The sequence below is a fragment of the Opisthocomus hoazin genome, chromosome 21 (genome assembly GCF_030867145.1).
Source record: "Opisthocomus hoazin isolate bOpiHoa1 chromosome 21, bOpiHoa1.hap1, whole genome shotgun sequence".
Lineage (NCBI taxonomy): Eukaryota > Metazoa > Chordata > Aves > Opisthocomiformes > Opisthocomidae > Opisthocomus > Opisthocomus hoazin.
The window spans coordinates 6,068,483-6,082,829 of record NC_134434.1 but is presented as its reverse complement, the minus strand read 5'-3'; the positions used below and the strand labels follow the sequence as shown (position 1 = coordinate 6,082,829).

Here is a 14,347-nt window from a genome sequence, read left to right as displayed (position 1 = left end):
GACAAACGTCCCTGACTGTTGCTCCCGTGTTGGCCACGCTCTAAGGGTCCCAGGGCAGAGCCAAGCCTCATGGCCACGAATTGCTCAACCTTGACACGACTGGTTAAAAAAACACCGAGATGACAAATCCGGTCTTCTTTTGTTGTGCCCTAATGAATGAGTCAGGCAGAGGAAAACTGGAATAAGCCATCAAAGAGCAGGAGAAAAAAGGCAGGCACCTGCTTAATCCTGTTCTCCGTGAACGAAGATAACCCCAGAACACTACCGGGAGTTAAAAGGTTTTTCTTATTAACCCAGAGCTCACCGGCTCGTTTTCACGGCACCCTGGCAGCCCGGAGGGCCGGGGGTTTGCACAGGAGGGGGGACCGCTGCCGCCCTGCAGCCCGCTGCCCGGGTACCCTCCCGGCACGCGTCCCGACCACGCGTCCCGGCCACGCTGCCACCGATTCTGGTACCCAAAGGGGATAAACTATAGGTATCGTGCGAGAAAAATGGTCCCCATGCTTATTGGGTTTCCCTGCAGGTTTCTCCCTGCCCAACCCCTCTCTTGCCCCCGTTCCACAAACCTGTCCCCAAGCTGGCCCGCAGGACCCCCCCGCCGCGGCCCTTCGGTGCCATCCCTGGATGCAGGCGCGGGACGGGGGCTGCCCGGCAGCCCTTCCCCTCCCCGCACTGCAGGGAAGCCTTTTGCAAAGTCACAGCCCATAATCCGCCGATAACAGGGATTAAAATTACACAACCCATCAGCAGGGCCTCAGGGTCGTCTCAGAGGAGCTGCTTTGCTCCTCAGCGAAGAGCACGCCCGGGCTCCTCGCGTCCCGCACGGCTGGCGGAGGCTGGCCCTGAAGCCCGGGGATCCTGGAGCCCTGCCAGCATCCCCCCACCCTCAGCATCCCCCACCCTCAGCACCCCTCCGCTGCCCGGCAGAGCCACCCGCCTGCCCCGTGTCCCACGCCACTGCAGACAGAGGGACGGATGGAGGACGGCGGGATGGCAGCGGTTCCCTCCCGCCCTCCCAGCCCCACTAGCTGGGATCTCACCGCACCTTGCCTCCAGGAAGGAGGCACAGCCCAGCTCGAAGGCTTTGACCTTCCTCGTGAATGACGGTTTGAAAACCACACGATCCCTTTAGAGGAGATGCACCAAAAGGCTTCCAAGCTCTGCAGCTCTGGCTGCCAAGAAGGCCAATGGGATCCTGGGGTGCATTAGGAGGAGTGTGGCCAGTGGGTCCAGGGAGGTTCTCCTTCCCCTCTACTCTGCCCTAGTGAGGCCCCATCTGGAGTGCTGTGTCCAGTTCTGGGCTCCCCAGTTCAAGAAAGATGAGGAGCTACTGGAGAGAGTCCAGCGGAGGGCTACGAGGATGATGAGGGGACTGGAGCATCTCTCCTACGAGGAAAGGCTGAGGGAGCTGGGCTTGTTCAGCCTGGAGAAGAGAAGGCTGAGAGGGGACCTTCGAAATGCCTCTAAATATCTGCAGGGTGGGGGTCAGGAGGACGGGGCCAGACTCTTTCCAGTGGTGCCCAGCGACAGGACAAGGGGCAACGGGCACAAACTGAAGCCGAGGAAGTTCCAGCTGAACATGAGGAAGAACTTCTTCCCTCTGAGGGTGACGGAGCCCTGGCCCAGGCTGCCCAGGGAGGCTGTGGAGTCTCCTTCTCTGGAGATATTCCAGCCCCGCCTGGCCGCGGTGCTGTGCAGCCTGCTCTGGGTGACCCTGCTTCGGCAGGGGGTTGGACTGGGTGACCCGCAGAGGTCCCTTCCAACCCCCACCATTCTGTGATTCTGTGACACCAGTGACAGCCTCGGTGGCTTCCTCCTCCTTGGCTGGGAAGCCGAGCCACGGAGACTCCAGATCTGCTCCCCAAAACCGCAGGGCAATGCCTGTCGCCCCCCTGGCATTGCACCAACGCGACGCAGAAGATGCCTGCAGTGACCCATGTGCTTTCCTGGTGATGGGGACAGGGGACAGCAGGTGGCATCTCACCTTGCCTGCCGGATGAACCGCTCTGCCTCCTCCGCGTAGCGAGCCGTCAGGCCGCTGAGGTCAACGGGCTGCTGGACGATGGTGAGGTTCTCGAAGAGAGGAAGGGCCACCTCGGTATAACAGTCCTTCCTCGCCACCCTGCTGGGAAGAAGCCACCCCATCCTCGTCACCGGCGCGGGGACCGGTGCGGGAGCAGGCGCGGAGCCCGGCTGTTCTCCTGGCTTTGGAGAAAGCCAAGGATGGGAGCGGAAAGGGTACGATGCCAACATCCCCGCGGCACAGGGTGCTCCGGACACCGACCCACCTCCCCAACCCATGCCCTGCTGCGGGATGCGCAGGGAGGAAACCGGGTATGAGGCGAGGTGACGGCAACAAAGGGCAGCTCTCGGGCCTGGGGACACCAGTGCCATCACCAACCCCCCAGTGCCAGCGCTTGGACCCCCCACGTGCCCCCCATACCTGTCAGCCACACCGCGCTGCGGACAGGGCGGGCAGGGCGGCAGGTTGTAGCCGGGGGTGTCCGTGCAGCCCATGTCATGGCTGTAGGGGATCCCGAAGTAGTAGTCGAAGCCTGGGGGGAAAGCCCGGGTGTCAGCAGGGACAAGGCGGCCGTGGGACGCTCAGCTCGTCCCCGCCAGCGCAGCACTTACCGCGGAAGCTGGGGTGATGGCGGCCGTGGTGTCCCAGGTGCCACTTGCCTGCATGGAAACCACAGAGCATCATCGCAGAGGTGAACGCAGCACGGCCACCGCCAGCCATCCCCCCCGAGGCGCCCGCCACGCCGGGGGCTTTAGAATCACAGAATCATTAAGGTGGGAAAAGCCCTCTGAGATCATCACATCCAACCATCAACCCAACCCCACCACGCCTGCTAAACCATGTCCCCAAGTGCCACATTCACATGGTTTTTGAACCCCTCCAGGGATGGGGACTCCCCCACTGCCCTGGGCAGCCTGGTCCCACACCTGACCACTCTTTCAGGAAAGAAATTTTTCACAATGTCTGATCTAAACCTCCCCTGATGCAACCTGAGGCCGTTGCCTCTCGTCCTATTGCTGGTTACTGGGGAGAAAAGACCAACCCCCGCCTCACTACACCCTCCTCTCAGGCAGTTGTACAGAGCAAAATCTCTCTAATCTAGCAACAGGAAAGGCTGCTTGTTTGTGCTGGCCGTGTTTCCAGAATGCTTTTTGGGTCTTTTTTGCATAAACTTTAAAAAAATGCATAAAGTATCTTGCACCTGTGCAAATCGACCGCTTCCACCCTTAAAAGGTTCTTTCATGCAGTTGTGTTCAGAACAGGCGACTTCCTAACCCCTCCCAAACAGCCAGCTTCGCCCTCCGACCTTGGGCACGTGCTTGCCCCCACCGAAGGCACCGATCCGAGAGGGAGAACTGCAAAAACTGCAGGTGAAAGGAGAAACCGGGAGCTTTCCTGCCAGTGCGACGCGGGCGAGCAGAGCCCGCTTGCTAGGGAGAAGTTGGCACGTTCCTTGCGAGGTGGGGCAATTAGAGCTTACACGGAGAAGCAGGGTGGGCCTGAATTTCAGGCAATGTCGTACGTCTGAAGATTTCACAGAATCACAGAATCACAGAATGGTGGGGGTTGGAAGGGACCTCTGTGGGTCACCCAGCCCAACCCCTTGCCCAAGCAGGGTCACCCAGAGCAGGCTGCACAGCACCACATCCAGGCGGGGCTGGAATATCTCCAGAGAAGGAGACTCCACAGCCTCCCTGGGCAGCCTGGGCCAGGGCTCCGTCACCCTCAGAGGGAAGAAGTTCTTCCTCGGGTTCAGCTGGAGCTTCCTCGGCTTCAGTTTGTGCCCGTTGCCCCTTGTCCTGTCGCTGGGCACCACTGGAAAGAGTCTGGCCCCGTCCTCCTGACACCCACCCTGCAGATATTCGTAAGCACGTATTAGGTCCCCTCTCAGCCTTCTCTTCTCCAGGCTGAACAAGCCCAGCTCCCTCAGCCTCTCCTCGTAGGAGAGATGCTCCAGTCCCCTCACCATCCTCGTAGCCCTCCGCTGGACTCTCTCCAGTAGCTCCTCATCTTTCTTGAACTGGGAAGCCCAGAACTGGACACAGCACTGCAGATGGGACCTCACTAGGGCAGTGTAGAGGGGAAGAAGAACCTCCCTCGACCTGCTGCCCACACTCCTCTTGATGCACCCCAGAATGCCATCGGCCTTCTTGGCACCCAGGGCACGCTGCTGGCTCATGGTCACCCTGTCGTCCCCCAGCACTCCCAGTCCCTCTCCGCAGAGCTGCTTTCCAGCAGGTCAGCCCCAGCCTGTACTGGTGCATGGGGTTGTTCCTCCCCAGGTGCAGGACCCTGCCCTTGCCTTTGTTGAACCTCATCAGGTTCCTCCCTGCCCAACTCTCCAGCCTATCCAGGTCTCGCTGAACGGCAGCACAGCCTGCTGGTGTATCCACCGCTCCTCCCAGTTTGGTGTCATCAGCAGACTTGCTGAGGGTACATTCTAACTTTTCATCCAGGTCGTTGATGAACAAGACTTTTAAGCTTGGGATTGCAGAAACCCAAAGAAGTTCAAAATCCGATCCTTTAACAGCCAGCACCTCACCTCACTACCTGCGGCACCTCCTCTGTAATGGATGGGCTCGGGCATCTTTGCGTCCCCCTCCCCATCTCCCCACCCCGGCTGCCCCCTCGGCACGGCCGGCATTACCTATAGCCCCCGTGCTGTACCCAGCCCCCCGCAGGACCTCGGCCAGGGTGGTCTCGTTCAGGGGGAGGCCGCCCACCGACGTGATGGCGAAGTTGCGGGTGACCCCGTTGCGTGCGCCGAGACGCCCTGTCAGCAGCGAGGCGCGGGACGGCGAGCAAGTGGACGCGGCCGAGTGGAAATCCATGAACCTAGAAAATGAAAGGAGCCTTCGCTCACAAGCCCCAGCGCTGCCCCGGCCCTCCCTGCTCCCCTGCACGTGTCCCCTTCTGCCCCGGGGACGAGGGTCCGGAGCGGGCGATGAAGCTCACAGGTCCCATGGGGATGGATGGACCTGCACCCCGAGGCGCTGGGGTCTGGGTGCCCTCCCCACGCACCCAAAACCACGTCAGCGAAACCCCTTTCGCCTGCTGGTCCCCACGGGAGGGAAACCCCCTTTGAATCACAGAATCATCAAGGTTGGAAAAGACCTCTAAGATCATCAAGTCCAACCATCAACCCAAGCCACCACGCCTGCTAAACCATGTCCCCAAGTGCCACATCCACACGGTTTTTGAACCCCTCCAGGGATGGGGACTCCCCCACTGCCCTGGGCAGCCTGGTCCAAGGCCTGACCACTCTTTCAGGAAAGAAATTTTTCTCAATATCCAATCTAAACCTCCCCTGACGCAACTCGAGGCCATTGCCTCTCGTCTTTTGCTGCAGGACAGAGTAACCAGGGATGCTCGGAGAAGGACAGAGAGAGGGGACAGACGTTACCTCGTCCCTTCAGCAGCCAACTGATCCAAATGCGGGGTCTCCTTCGTCTCTGCCCAGTTGGCCCCAAGATCCCCCCAGCCCACGTCATCTGCCAGGATGACGATGAAGTTGGGCCGCCCGTACGCTGCGTGGGAAGCCAAGAGCCCGGCCAGCACCGCGGCGAGCACCAGCATCGTGTTCGGGGAGGGGGTCCCCATGGTGCCACACTTCCCCCCTGACCCTCGCCGGGGCACTGGCAGCTTCGTCTTCCCCAGGCTCCCTCCGCTGCGTCCCCCCGGGTGCAGTCGGGCTCTCCGCAGCCCTCGCAGCGACGCGAACGTCCCCTCCTTCGCTGCTCCGGGGGGGGCCAGCCCGGGGAACGGCAGGTCCGGGTTTGCTCCCTTGGCTACCGACCGAGCTGCGACGTCTTCTCCGTCTCTCACCCGATATTCCTGAAATCGGCACCAGCAAAGGCGTTATTCTTAGAAGTCAAACACACCCCTTGAAGTCACTGTCACTCTATTTTTAACTCACCTTCCTTCCTGGTAAATATCTAATTAGACACCAAACCAAAGCGGTATTTTTCCCTCCTTGCACGGCTACGGCATCCCCTCTGCAAGAGAAACACGACGCAGTCAGGACCGCCAGCATCCCTCCTGCACCCCAGCCTGGAGCAGAATGCCTCACCCAGACATCAAGACCTTTTGAAGTTACAGAATCACAGAATCACAGAATCACAGAATGGTGGGGGTTGGAAGGGACCTCTGTGGGTCACCCCGCCCAACCCCCTGCCCAAGCAGGGTCACCCACAGCAGGCTGCACAGCACCGCGTCCAGGCGGGGCTGGAATATCTCCAGAGAAGGAGACTCCACAGCCTCCCTGGGCAGCCTGGGCCAGGGCTCCGTCACCCTCAGAGGGAAGAAGTTCTTCCTCATCTTCAGCTGGAGCTTCCTCTGCTTCAGTTTGTGCCCGTTGCCCCTTGTCCTGTCGCTGGGCACCACTGGAAAGAGTCTGGCCCCGTCCTCTTGACCCCCACCCTGCAGATATTTAGAGGCATTTCTAAGGTCCCCTCTCAGCCTTCTCTTCTTCAGGCTGAACAAGCCCAGCTCCCTCAGCCTCTCCTCGGAGGAGAGATGTTCCAGTCCCCTCATCATCCTCGTAGCCCTCCGCTGGACTCTCTCCAGGAGCTCCTCATCTTTCTTGAACTGGGGATCCCAGAACTGGACACAGCACTGCAGATGGGGCCTCACCAGGGCAGTGTAGAGGGGAAGGAGAACCTCCCTCGACCTGCTGCCCACACTCCTCCTAATGCATCCTAGGATCCCATTAGCTTTTTTTGCTCACGACGGCTCAACCGGGAAGGACTGGAAACAACGAGCACCCTTTCCCGCACCCACGGCTCGGGCCGGGATGCTGCCGTGCCCGGGGAGCAGCGCTGCTCCCTCCCGCCTTCGCTTGCAGCAACAGACAAGTTTCTAAAGCTCTTTTAAATTCTTCTAAAGCTATTTTAAAGCTTTTTAAATTCAGCTCTGCTCGCGCTGTCCCAGTGCTGGCGGCAGGTCTGAGCCGGTGGCGCAGCCCGAGAGGCAAGAACATAAAAATCCACATAATTTGGACTAGATGACCCAGAGAGGTCCCTTCCAACCCCTACCATTCTGTGATTCTGTGATAACCCTGAAGGCAACACAGCCCAGAAGTACCCGGGCTACAAGATTAAGCACCAACGGCTGCTCCTCAGGGCAGGATTTGGCCTCCAGTGGTGGAGGGGTTCAAGGACAAACAGAAGATGGTGGAGCGATGGAGATGATGCGACCACAGAGCGATGGTGGAGATGGAGCCGCAAAGCACAACGTGTTGAGCACAAAGTTATGGCCGAAGGGAGACGAAGCTGCAGAGATCTGCCAAAATTCTGGTGAGCTCTGCGTGAGGAGCTCGGCACCGGCCACAGGGATGGTGCGGGGACCTGCACTGGGTGGGGATGGCCAGGGGACCAGCGGGACCCAGCTGGGACCAGCGCTGGGCAGATGTCCCCAGCTGGCACCAGCAACCTTGGGGGAGGAATGCGCCATGGAGGATGCAGCTCCCATGGGATGGTCACCACAGCCAAGCAGGCCAACATCACGCAGACAAAGCAGGAGGGTGACAAGAGAAGGGAATACTGGAAAACAAGAGAGGAGCAGGCGACGGGCGGAGGCAGGAGAGGGAATATGATCAGCCCCTTCTGTAGGCCAAGAGCTTTGTAGTTGGCAAAGCAAATTATCCCCAGGTTTCACTGTTCACATCTTAAAAGCTTTGCTCAGATCAGCAGCTTCAGGACTGTCTGCGAAGCGCTGCGGTGATCGGGGATGAGACTCCATTCATAATTCATAGCCCAGAGCGTCAATTTATAAACTTCCTTCCAAGGGCCTCGAAGCTCTTGGTACGCGAATTAATGGAGTGTGGGATGCGGGGGGCCGGCGGGCTGAGCTGCGGGAGAGGGATGGGATGTGGGAGAGGGATGGGATGTAGGAGAGGGATGGGATGTGGGAGAGGGATGGGATGTGGGAGAGGGATGGGATGTGGGAGAGGGACGAGCCATGGGAGAGGGCTGAAGCCATGGGAGAGGGATGAGCCACAGGAGGAGGATGAGATGTGGGAGAGGGCTGAGCCATGGGAGAGGGATGAACCACGGGAGAGGGATGAGCTGTGGGAGAGGCTGCACAGCCCTGCCTAGGCAAAGAGCAAACAAGCCCGGTTCCCATTCTGCAGCCTAACTGCAAACCCACAGCTCATCCCTCACGCCCCGAACTGCCAAACAGCAAGAAGAATTAAGCTCAGGTACGTGGACTTGTTTGACAGCAGCTAAGTCACCTTTATTTTCCCATTAAAAAATTCCCTTTTGCAATTTCTTTGGAAAGCCCTCGGGGTTTCTTCGCGGAAGGGGGCCTGAATGAACGAGCATCCCTGCTTTGGTCCAACACCCCCAGGCAGGGGCTGAGCCCCGTTGGACTGAGGAAAGCATGGACTCGAGCCACCAGCTTCGCAGGAACAGCCTGGACTAACCCGGGCACGGCCCAGGGTGACCTCGGCCCCATCTCAGCCCTCTGTCCGGGGCTCTCCGCACGGCGACGGAGCAGGAGATCGCCCAGCACTGGCACTGGTTTTGGGGGAAAAATAAAGGGACAAAGCTCAGCTGAGCCGCACGTAACCATCCCAGCTGAGCCGTGCCTCAGGCAGGTGGTGCTCGCCCTTTCTGGCAAGCCACACCACCTCATCCGGGAAGCCAGATCACCTAATCCGGGAAGACACAGCACGTAATCCGGGAAGCCAGATCACTTAATCTGGGAAGCCAGATCACTTAATCCTACCCTGCGGCACCTTCGCCTGCGTCCGGCAGCTCCCGGGCCCCTCGGCCAGGCTGCGCGTGGTCCCTCAGCCCCAGCCCCTCGAGCATCCTCCACGCAGCACCACGCCGGAGCCCACCCCATCCCGGGGGTGGCCCTGCACCACGCAACGTGCACCAGGGACTCCCCGTCGGCACCTGCAGCCACCCAGAAAAACCGAGCGAAAGTCAAGGGAGCCGACCCCACCTTCGCCCACAAACCTCTGTCCTTTCCATTTGCTCTGAGGAGGGATGCCAGGATGACATGGCTAACAAAAACAAGCAAAACCATCTTCAAAGGACACTTTCGTCTCTCTAAATTACAGGGGAAAGTCACCCGGGGCCGGTATTTATTCACTGGTGTCAGGCGAAACTTCTTGATGCTCAGAGGCCGTCTGAAGGAGAGGTGGGACGCGGCCCGTGGAGGGTGGGACGTGCTGCCGTGGCTCTTGCCAGGCTCCTGCAGACCCATCCTCACCCATGGCAGGTCCAGACCCCGGCAGAGCACGAGGCCACCCCTCGGCATCAACTCCAGCGCGCTCTCCTCCGAGCTCCTTGGCAGAGGCACCTCTCCGACTGTTTCCATCTCGAATTCCCAGGTGAGCCAGGGCAGTGCCAGGGCGGTCGCGGGGACCCTCCCGGGGATCAGCCCCGGTCCCCGGTCCCCGCCACACCACAACCTGCGCCTCAGCAGCACCTCTGCTCCCCCGTAGCTTTGCTACAACCGGACCCACGCAGAGCCAAAGCACCATCTTGCAGCTATTTTTGTGAAAAAAAAAAATAATAAGTGACTGGGAAGAGATTCCCCCAGGCTGACTGTGGTGGGAACATGGCTGTCGCGGCACCCCGCTTCGTGCCGAGCAGGAAATGCTGCACCAGGTGGTTAAAGCCCAATGAGCTCCCTGGGCAGAATCCCACCCAGGGACCAAGGCCTCTGGATAACTGGGACCAGCACCGGCACTGCGCTCCTTGCCGCTGGGCACCGCTCGGGCTGGACGCTGCGCGCCCGGGCTTCGCACCCCGCACCTTGTACCAGGGAACAATTAACTAAATCAAATCAAATAAAGTGCATTTTTGCAAGCCAGACAAGGCAGTTCACAGAAAGACCCGGGGGGGGGGGGGATAAGTCGAAACCAGATAAACCAGTTCAGGAAAGCGGTCTCCAACCGGTGCTGCTCAGGACACCCCGGGGCTGGCCCCAGGGCAGGGGAGATGCCTCCTCTGCTCGGAGATGCCACCACCAGCCCTACCACCACGGAGCAGCCACCGTCCCCAGCCCAGCACTGGGAATATCTGTCATGTATTTATTACACATTAACCAGAAGTTTACAAATCTTGGGGCCAGCGCGATCATTTTCACATTTTTCGCATTCTTTCGCGTTTTCACGCCTGCCTGGAGAGCAAAGCGGCAGCCGGAGCCCGGAAAAACCTGCCGCCCCTCTGAAGCACGCCCGGCTGCGCCGATCCGTGCCCCGCCAGCACCCGGGGCTCGCACCCCACCCCGGGGCGTCACAGCTCCGATCTCCGGCCCAAACCCGCGCCGGCGGCCCCGCTCGCCTGCCGAAAGCCCTGGCTGACATCCTCGTCCCGGCTGCGGGGAGCGGGGAGATAAGGACACGGCAGGGGATGAGCAATCCAAACCGGAGCAGGCTCCCGCTGTCACCCCAGGACCAGCACGGGGGCTCCCAGCATCACCCCCAGCATCACCCCTCGTGCCAGCCGGGGTCAGGGAAACTGAGGCAGGCAAGCAGAAGCGATGGCTCGAGCTGCATGCCGAGCCCACGGCTGCCAAGTGATATGGGACGGGGACATGCCCCCACGGCATGGCTCACGGCATGGACCCCGACCCCACCGGGGGATGCGCGGCCGCAGCCCGGAGCGGATGGCTGGTGGCACATCCCAGCGGGGACAGCCAGGCTTTCAGGAGGGAGACCAAAAAAAAAGAAATTTTATTTTTTGTTCGCAAATGAACGACACGTGGACTTTACTTATGATCCGAGGAGAGCAAAGGGCAGCAGGTGCCTCGTGAGGGGTCTGTCGGCGGGGCAGAGAGTGCACAGGATCACAGAATGGTGGGGGTTGGAAGGGACCTCTGTGGGTCACCCAGTCCAACCCCCTGCCCAAGCAGGGTCACCCAGAGCAGGCTGCACAGCACCGCGTCCAGGCGGGGCTGGAATATCTCCAGAGAAGGAGACTTCCACAGCCTCCCTGGGCAGCCTGGGCCAGGGCTCCGTCACCCTCAGAGGGAAGAAGTTCTTCCTCCTGTTCAGCTGGAGCTTCCTTGGCTTCAGTTTGTGCCCGTTGCCCCTTGTCCTGTCGCTGGGCACCACTGGAAAGAGTCTGGCCCCGTCCTCCTGACCCCCACCCTTGAGCACCAGCTCTGCGTGTTTACCAGCAAAGCTCCGTTCCCGGTACGATCGTCCTGACAATGCTCTGAACAGAGTCAAGACTTTATTCCAGGAAAAGGTTTTCTACTGCAATAGTTTATACGAGTTCCCCTCGCAGAACGCGCAGCACCGACACAAACATACTTCTGCAGATTTACTCGGATTTCTGCCAGCTCCCGGGACAGGAGAATGTTTTTCACCCATCTAACTGCGAGGTCTTTCAGAGAAAACATTACGCACGCGGAGCGGGGCTGGGCGAACCCCAGCAGAACAAACGAACTGGAAGTCCCTGACCCATCCGGCGGCAGAAAGCAGGGGCCCGCGCTCCCTCTCCGTCCGCAGCCCGCCCTGTTTTCCAGCTCCCGGCTGATTTACGCCCGCTGACGCTCGCTCTCCTTCGCTGTGGTTTGCAGAGCCCTCGAACGCCGGCCGCGCACCCGGGCTGGGAGCGGTGCCAAAGTCCCCGGGAAGATGGAGATGCCCATCCCGGTCCAAGCCGCTGCCAGGCACGGGACGGACCCACGTTGGGTGCACCGGGGCAAAGCGTCCTGGCAAGACACGGCCAAACCCTCTCCGAGGCCGGGCTGCAGCAGGGAAAATCCCCCAAAAGTGGGCAAAGATGGGGGGAAAAAGCGTTTCACGGCAGAGCGGCGAAGCGCTGGGCTGGAGAGGCTGCACCCCCCGCCATCAGCCCCTCCAGCCCCCGTCGCTCCCCAAACCCTTATTGCACTTGGAAAGCCCAAAGGAACGGAACGAGAAGGTGAAGCGGAGACAGATGCAAAGCACTGACAAGAAATACCAAGGAGCAAATCGCCTTTGTTTTTTCATGCCAAAGATATTTGCATTCTTATTTCTCCCCTGGAGGCACAAACCTCTTTTGTTGTCCCATAACCACTCGCACTGTCGCTGCCAGGAAGAATTACAGCGCGGGGAGGGCGACCCATTCCCAAGGAAAAGCTTGTGTAACGGGGGATCGGCGCGCGGAGCCCAGACGAGGTGGTCACCCGGTAGCCGTACCCGGGAAAGGCACAACCCCTCGGAGGAAGGGGTTTCCCGGGGGGAAGGGGCGATCGGGGCTCCCCAAGGACACGCGGGGCGCAGTCCCCATCACTCAGCACCTGGATTTGAGCTTGTCGAGGATGGGACTGCGAGGGGTGAAGCTGCTGAAACCTCCCGGCGAGGACAACAAGGGCAAGTGCAGGGTCCTGCACGTGGGGAGGAACAATCCCAGGCACCAGTACAGGCTGGGGCTGACCTGCTGGAGAGCAGCTCTGCGGAGAGGGACTGGGAGTGCTGGGGGACAACAGGGTGACCATGAGCCAGCAGCGTGCCCTGGCTGCCAAGAAGGCCAATGGGATCCTGGGGTGCATTAGGAGGAGTGTGGTCAGCAGGTCGAGGGAGGTTCTCCTTCCTCTCTGCTCTGCCCTGGTGAGGCCCCATCTGCAGTGCTGTGTCCAGTTCTGGGCTCCCCAGTTCAAGAAAGATGAGGAGCTACTGGAGAGAGTCCAGCGGAGGGCTACGAGGATGGTGAGGGGACTGGAGCATCTCTCCTACGAGGAAAGGCTGAGGGAGCTGGGCTTGTTCAGCCTGGAGAAGAGAAGGCTGCCAGGGGACCTTAGAAATGCCTCTAAATATCTGCAGGGTGGGTGTCAGGAGGACGGGGCCAGACTCTGTCCAGTGGTGCCCAGCGACAGGACAAGGGGCAACGGGCACAAACTGAAGCCGAGGAAGTTCCAGCTGAACCCGAGGAAGAACTTCTTCCCTCTGAGGGTGACGGAGCCCTGGCCCAGGCTGCCCAGGGAGGCTGTGGAGTCTCCTTCTCTGGAGATATTCCAGCCCCGCCTGGACACGGTGCTGTGCAGCCTGCTGTGGGTGACCCTGCTTGGGCAACCCCAAACATTCTGTGATTCTGTGACATCGGCGGCTTTGCTGGAGGCAGGGGCCGTTGGACCGGCGTTGCCTTGAGACATCAATGGTAGCTTTCTCACAGGAACTGAGCGACAGCATCAGCTAATTCGCCCGATTTGTCCGCTGTCAGCAGAATTTTGCCTCCTCTGCCCGCCGCCCTCACCTGCGCCGCCCGCTGCGACAAACAAGAAAGGAAACCAAGCGAAGGGACCGGTGCCAAACCAAACACCGCAGCCCGTGCTGACGGGGGAAGCGCTGGAGGAACGGTTCTGACCCAGCTAGTTTTTCCAGGGGCATGAACCAGAATGGCCAGGTCCCGCTTTAACCCAGCGAACTGCGGTTGGGGTCCCGGGAGGGGTCTGGTCACCACCCTGCTCTGAGCCCTCCGTGATTACCCACGGAAGGGTGCAAGGCTCCAAAACCTCCCCGGCAGCGCCCGGCCATACCCAGCACGTCGAGGCCAGCGGCACAGCACGCCGGGAAACGCAACGCTGTCAAGTTTTTTCCTCTTTCTTACTGATTCCAGGGAAATTTCGGGGAAACCCTATAGTGCCCATCACTCTAGCTCCATCCCCCCTTGCCGGGCACTGCTGGGAAGGACCCCACACGCTCTTCGTGACAGAACCCCCCATCCACATCGGTGGTGAGTCGGTCTCACCTGCTTCCAGTTTGACTCAAAAATCGCTATTTTTTAAGCTCCCTCCATCAGTGAGATTTTTTTCCCCTAAAAATGTAACAGGCGGCCTGCGATGCCGGAGCACGGAGGGGACGGGCGCACGCCGGCGTCCGCAGAAACGGCACGCAGGGCTGTGGTGGGTGCTCGGCCCCGTCGCAGCTGCTCCTGTCCCATCCCCGGCTCCTCGTCCGGCAAACGGGACCCTCGCCCGGCAAAAGGGACCCTCGTCCAGCAAACGGGACCCTCGCCCGGCAAATGGGATGGCGGCTGCCTGCTCTGCTGGGAGCCCGGACCCGGGATGCTCCTGGCACCGCATCCCGCTGCTGCGGGGCGAGGGGGGATGTGGGGGGCCAAATCCCAGCCATGCTGCACACCCACAGGGCCCAACGCGTGTCGGGGACGTCCCTTGCTGGCACCACAACATGCACCAACCCCCCCCAACATGCACCAACCCCCCCAACACCACCAACCCCCCCAACACCACCAACCCCCCCAACACACACCATCCCCCCCCCAACACGCACCATCCCCCCCCCAACACGCACCACCCCCCCCCAACATCACCATCCCTCCCAACATGCACCATCCCCCCCCCAAATGCACCATCCCC

At 60.5% G+C, this 14,347-nt stretch overlaps 1 protein-coding gene across 2 annotated transcripts in view; it reads right to left on the bottom strand.

Moving 5' to 3' along the window:
- The window catches only part of ARSG (arylsulfatase G), a 32,401-nt gene that overhangs the window by 16,504 nt on the left and 1,550 nt on the right, over positions 1–14,347 (bottom strand). The window contains exons 2-7 of one of the 2 annotated variants that reach the window (XM_075441234.1): positions 5,940–6,018; positions 5,427–5,857; positions 4,671–4,858; positions 2,635–2,682; positions 2,444–2,555; positions 1,985–2,125 (exon numbers count right to left, since the gene is read on the bottom strand). In XM_075441234.1, coding sequence (XP_075297349.1) covers positions 1,985–2,125; positions 2,444–2,555; positions 2,635–2,682; positions 4,671–4,858; positions 5,427–5,623 — 686 coding nt within the window. In that variant the 5' untranslated portion in view covers positions 5,624–5,857; positions 5,940–6,018. The remainder of the gene's footprint in view (positions 1–1,984; positions 2,126–2,443; positions 2,556–2,634; positions 2,683–4,670; positions 4,859–5,426; positions 5,858–5,939; positions 6,019–14,347) is intronic. The other variant, XM_075441235.1, reaches the window with a different exon arrangement.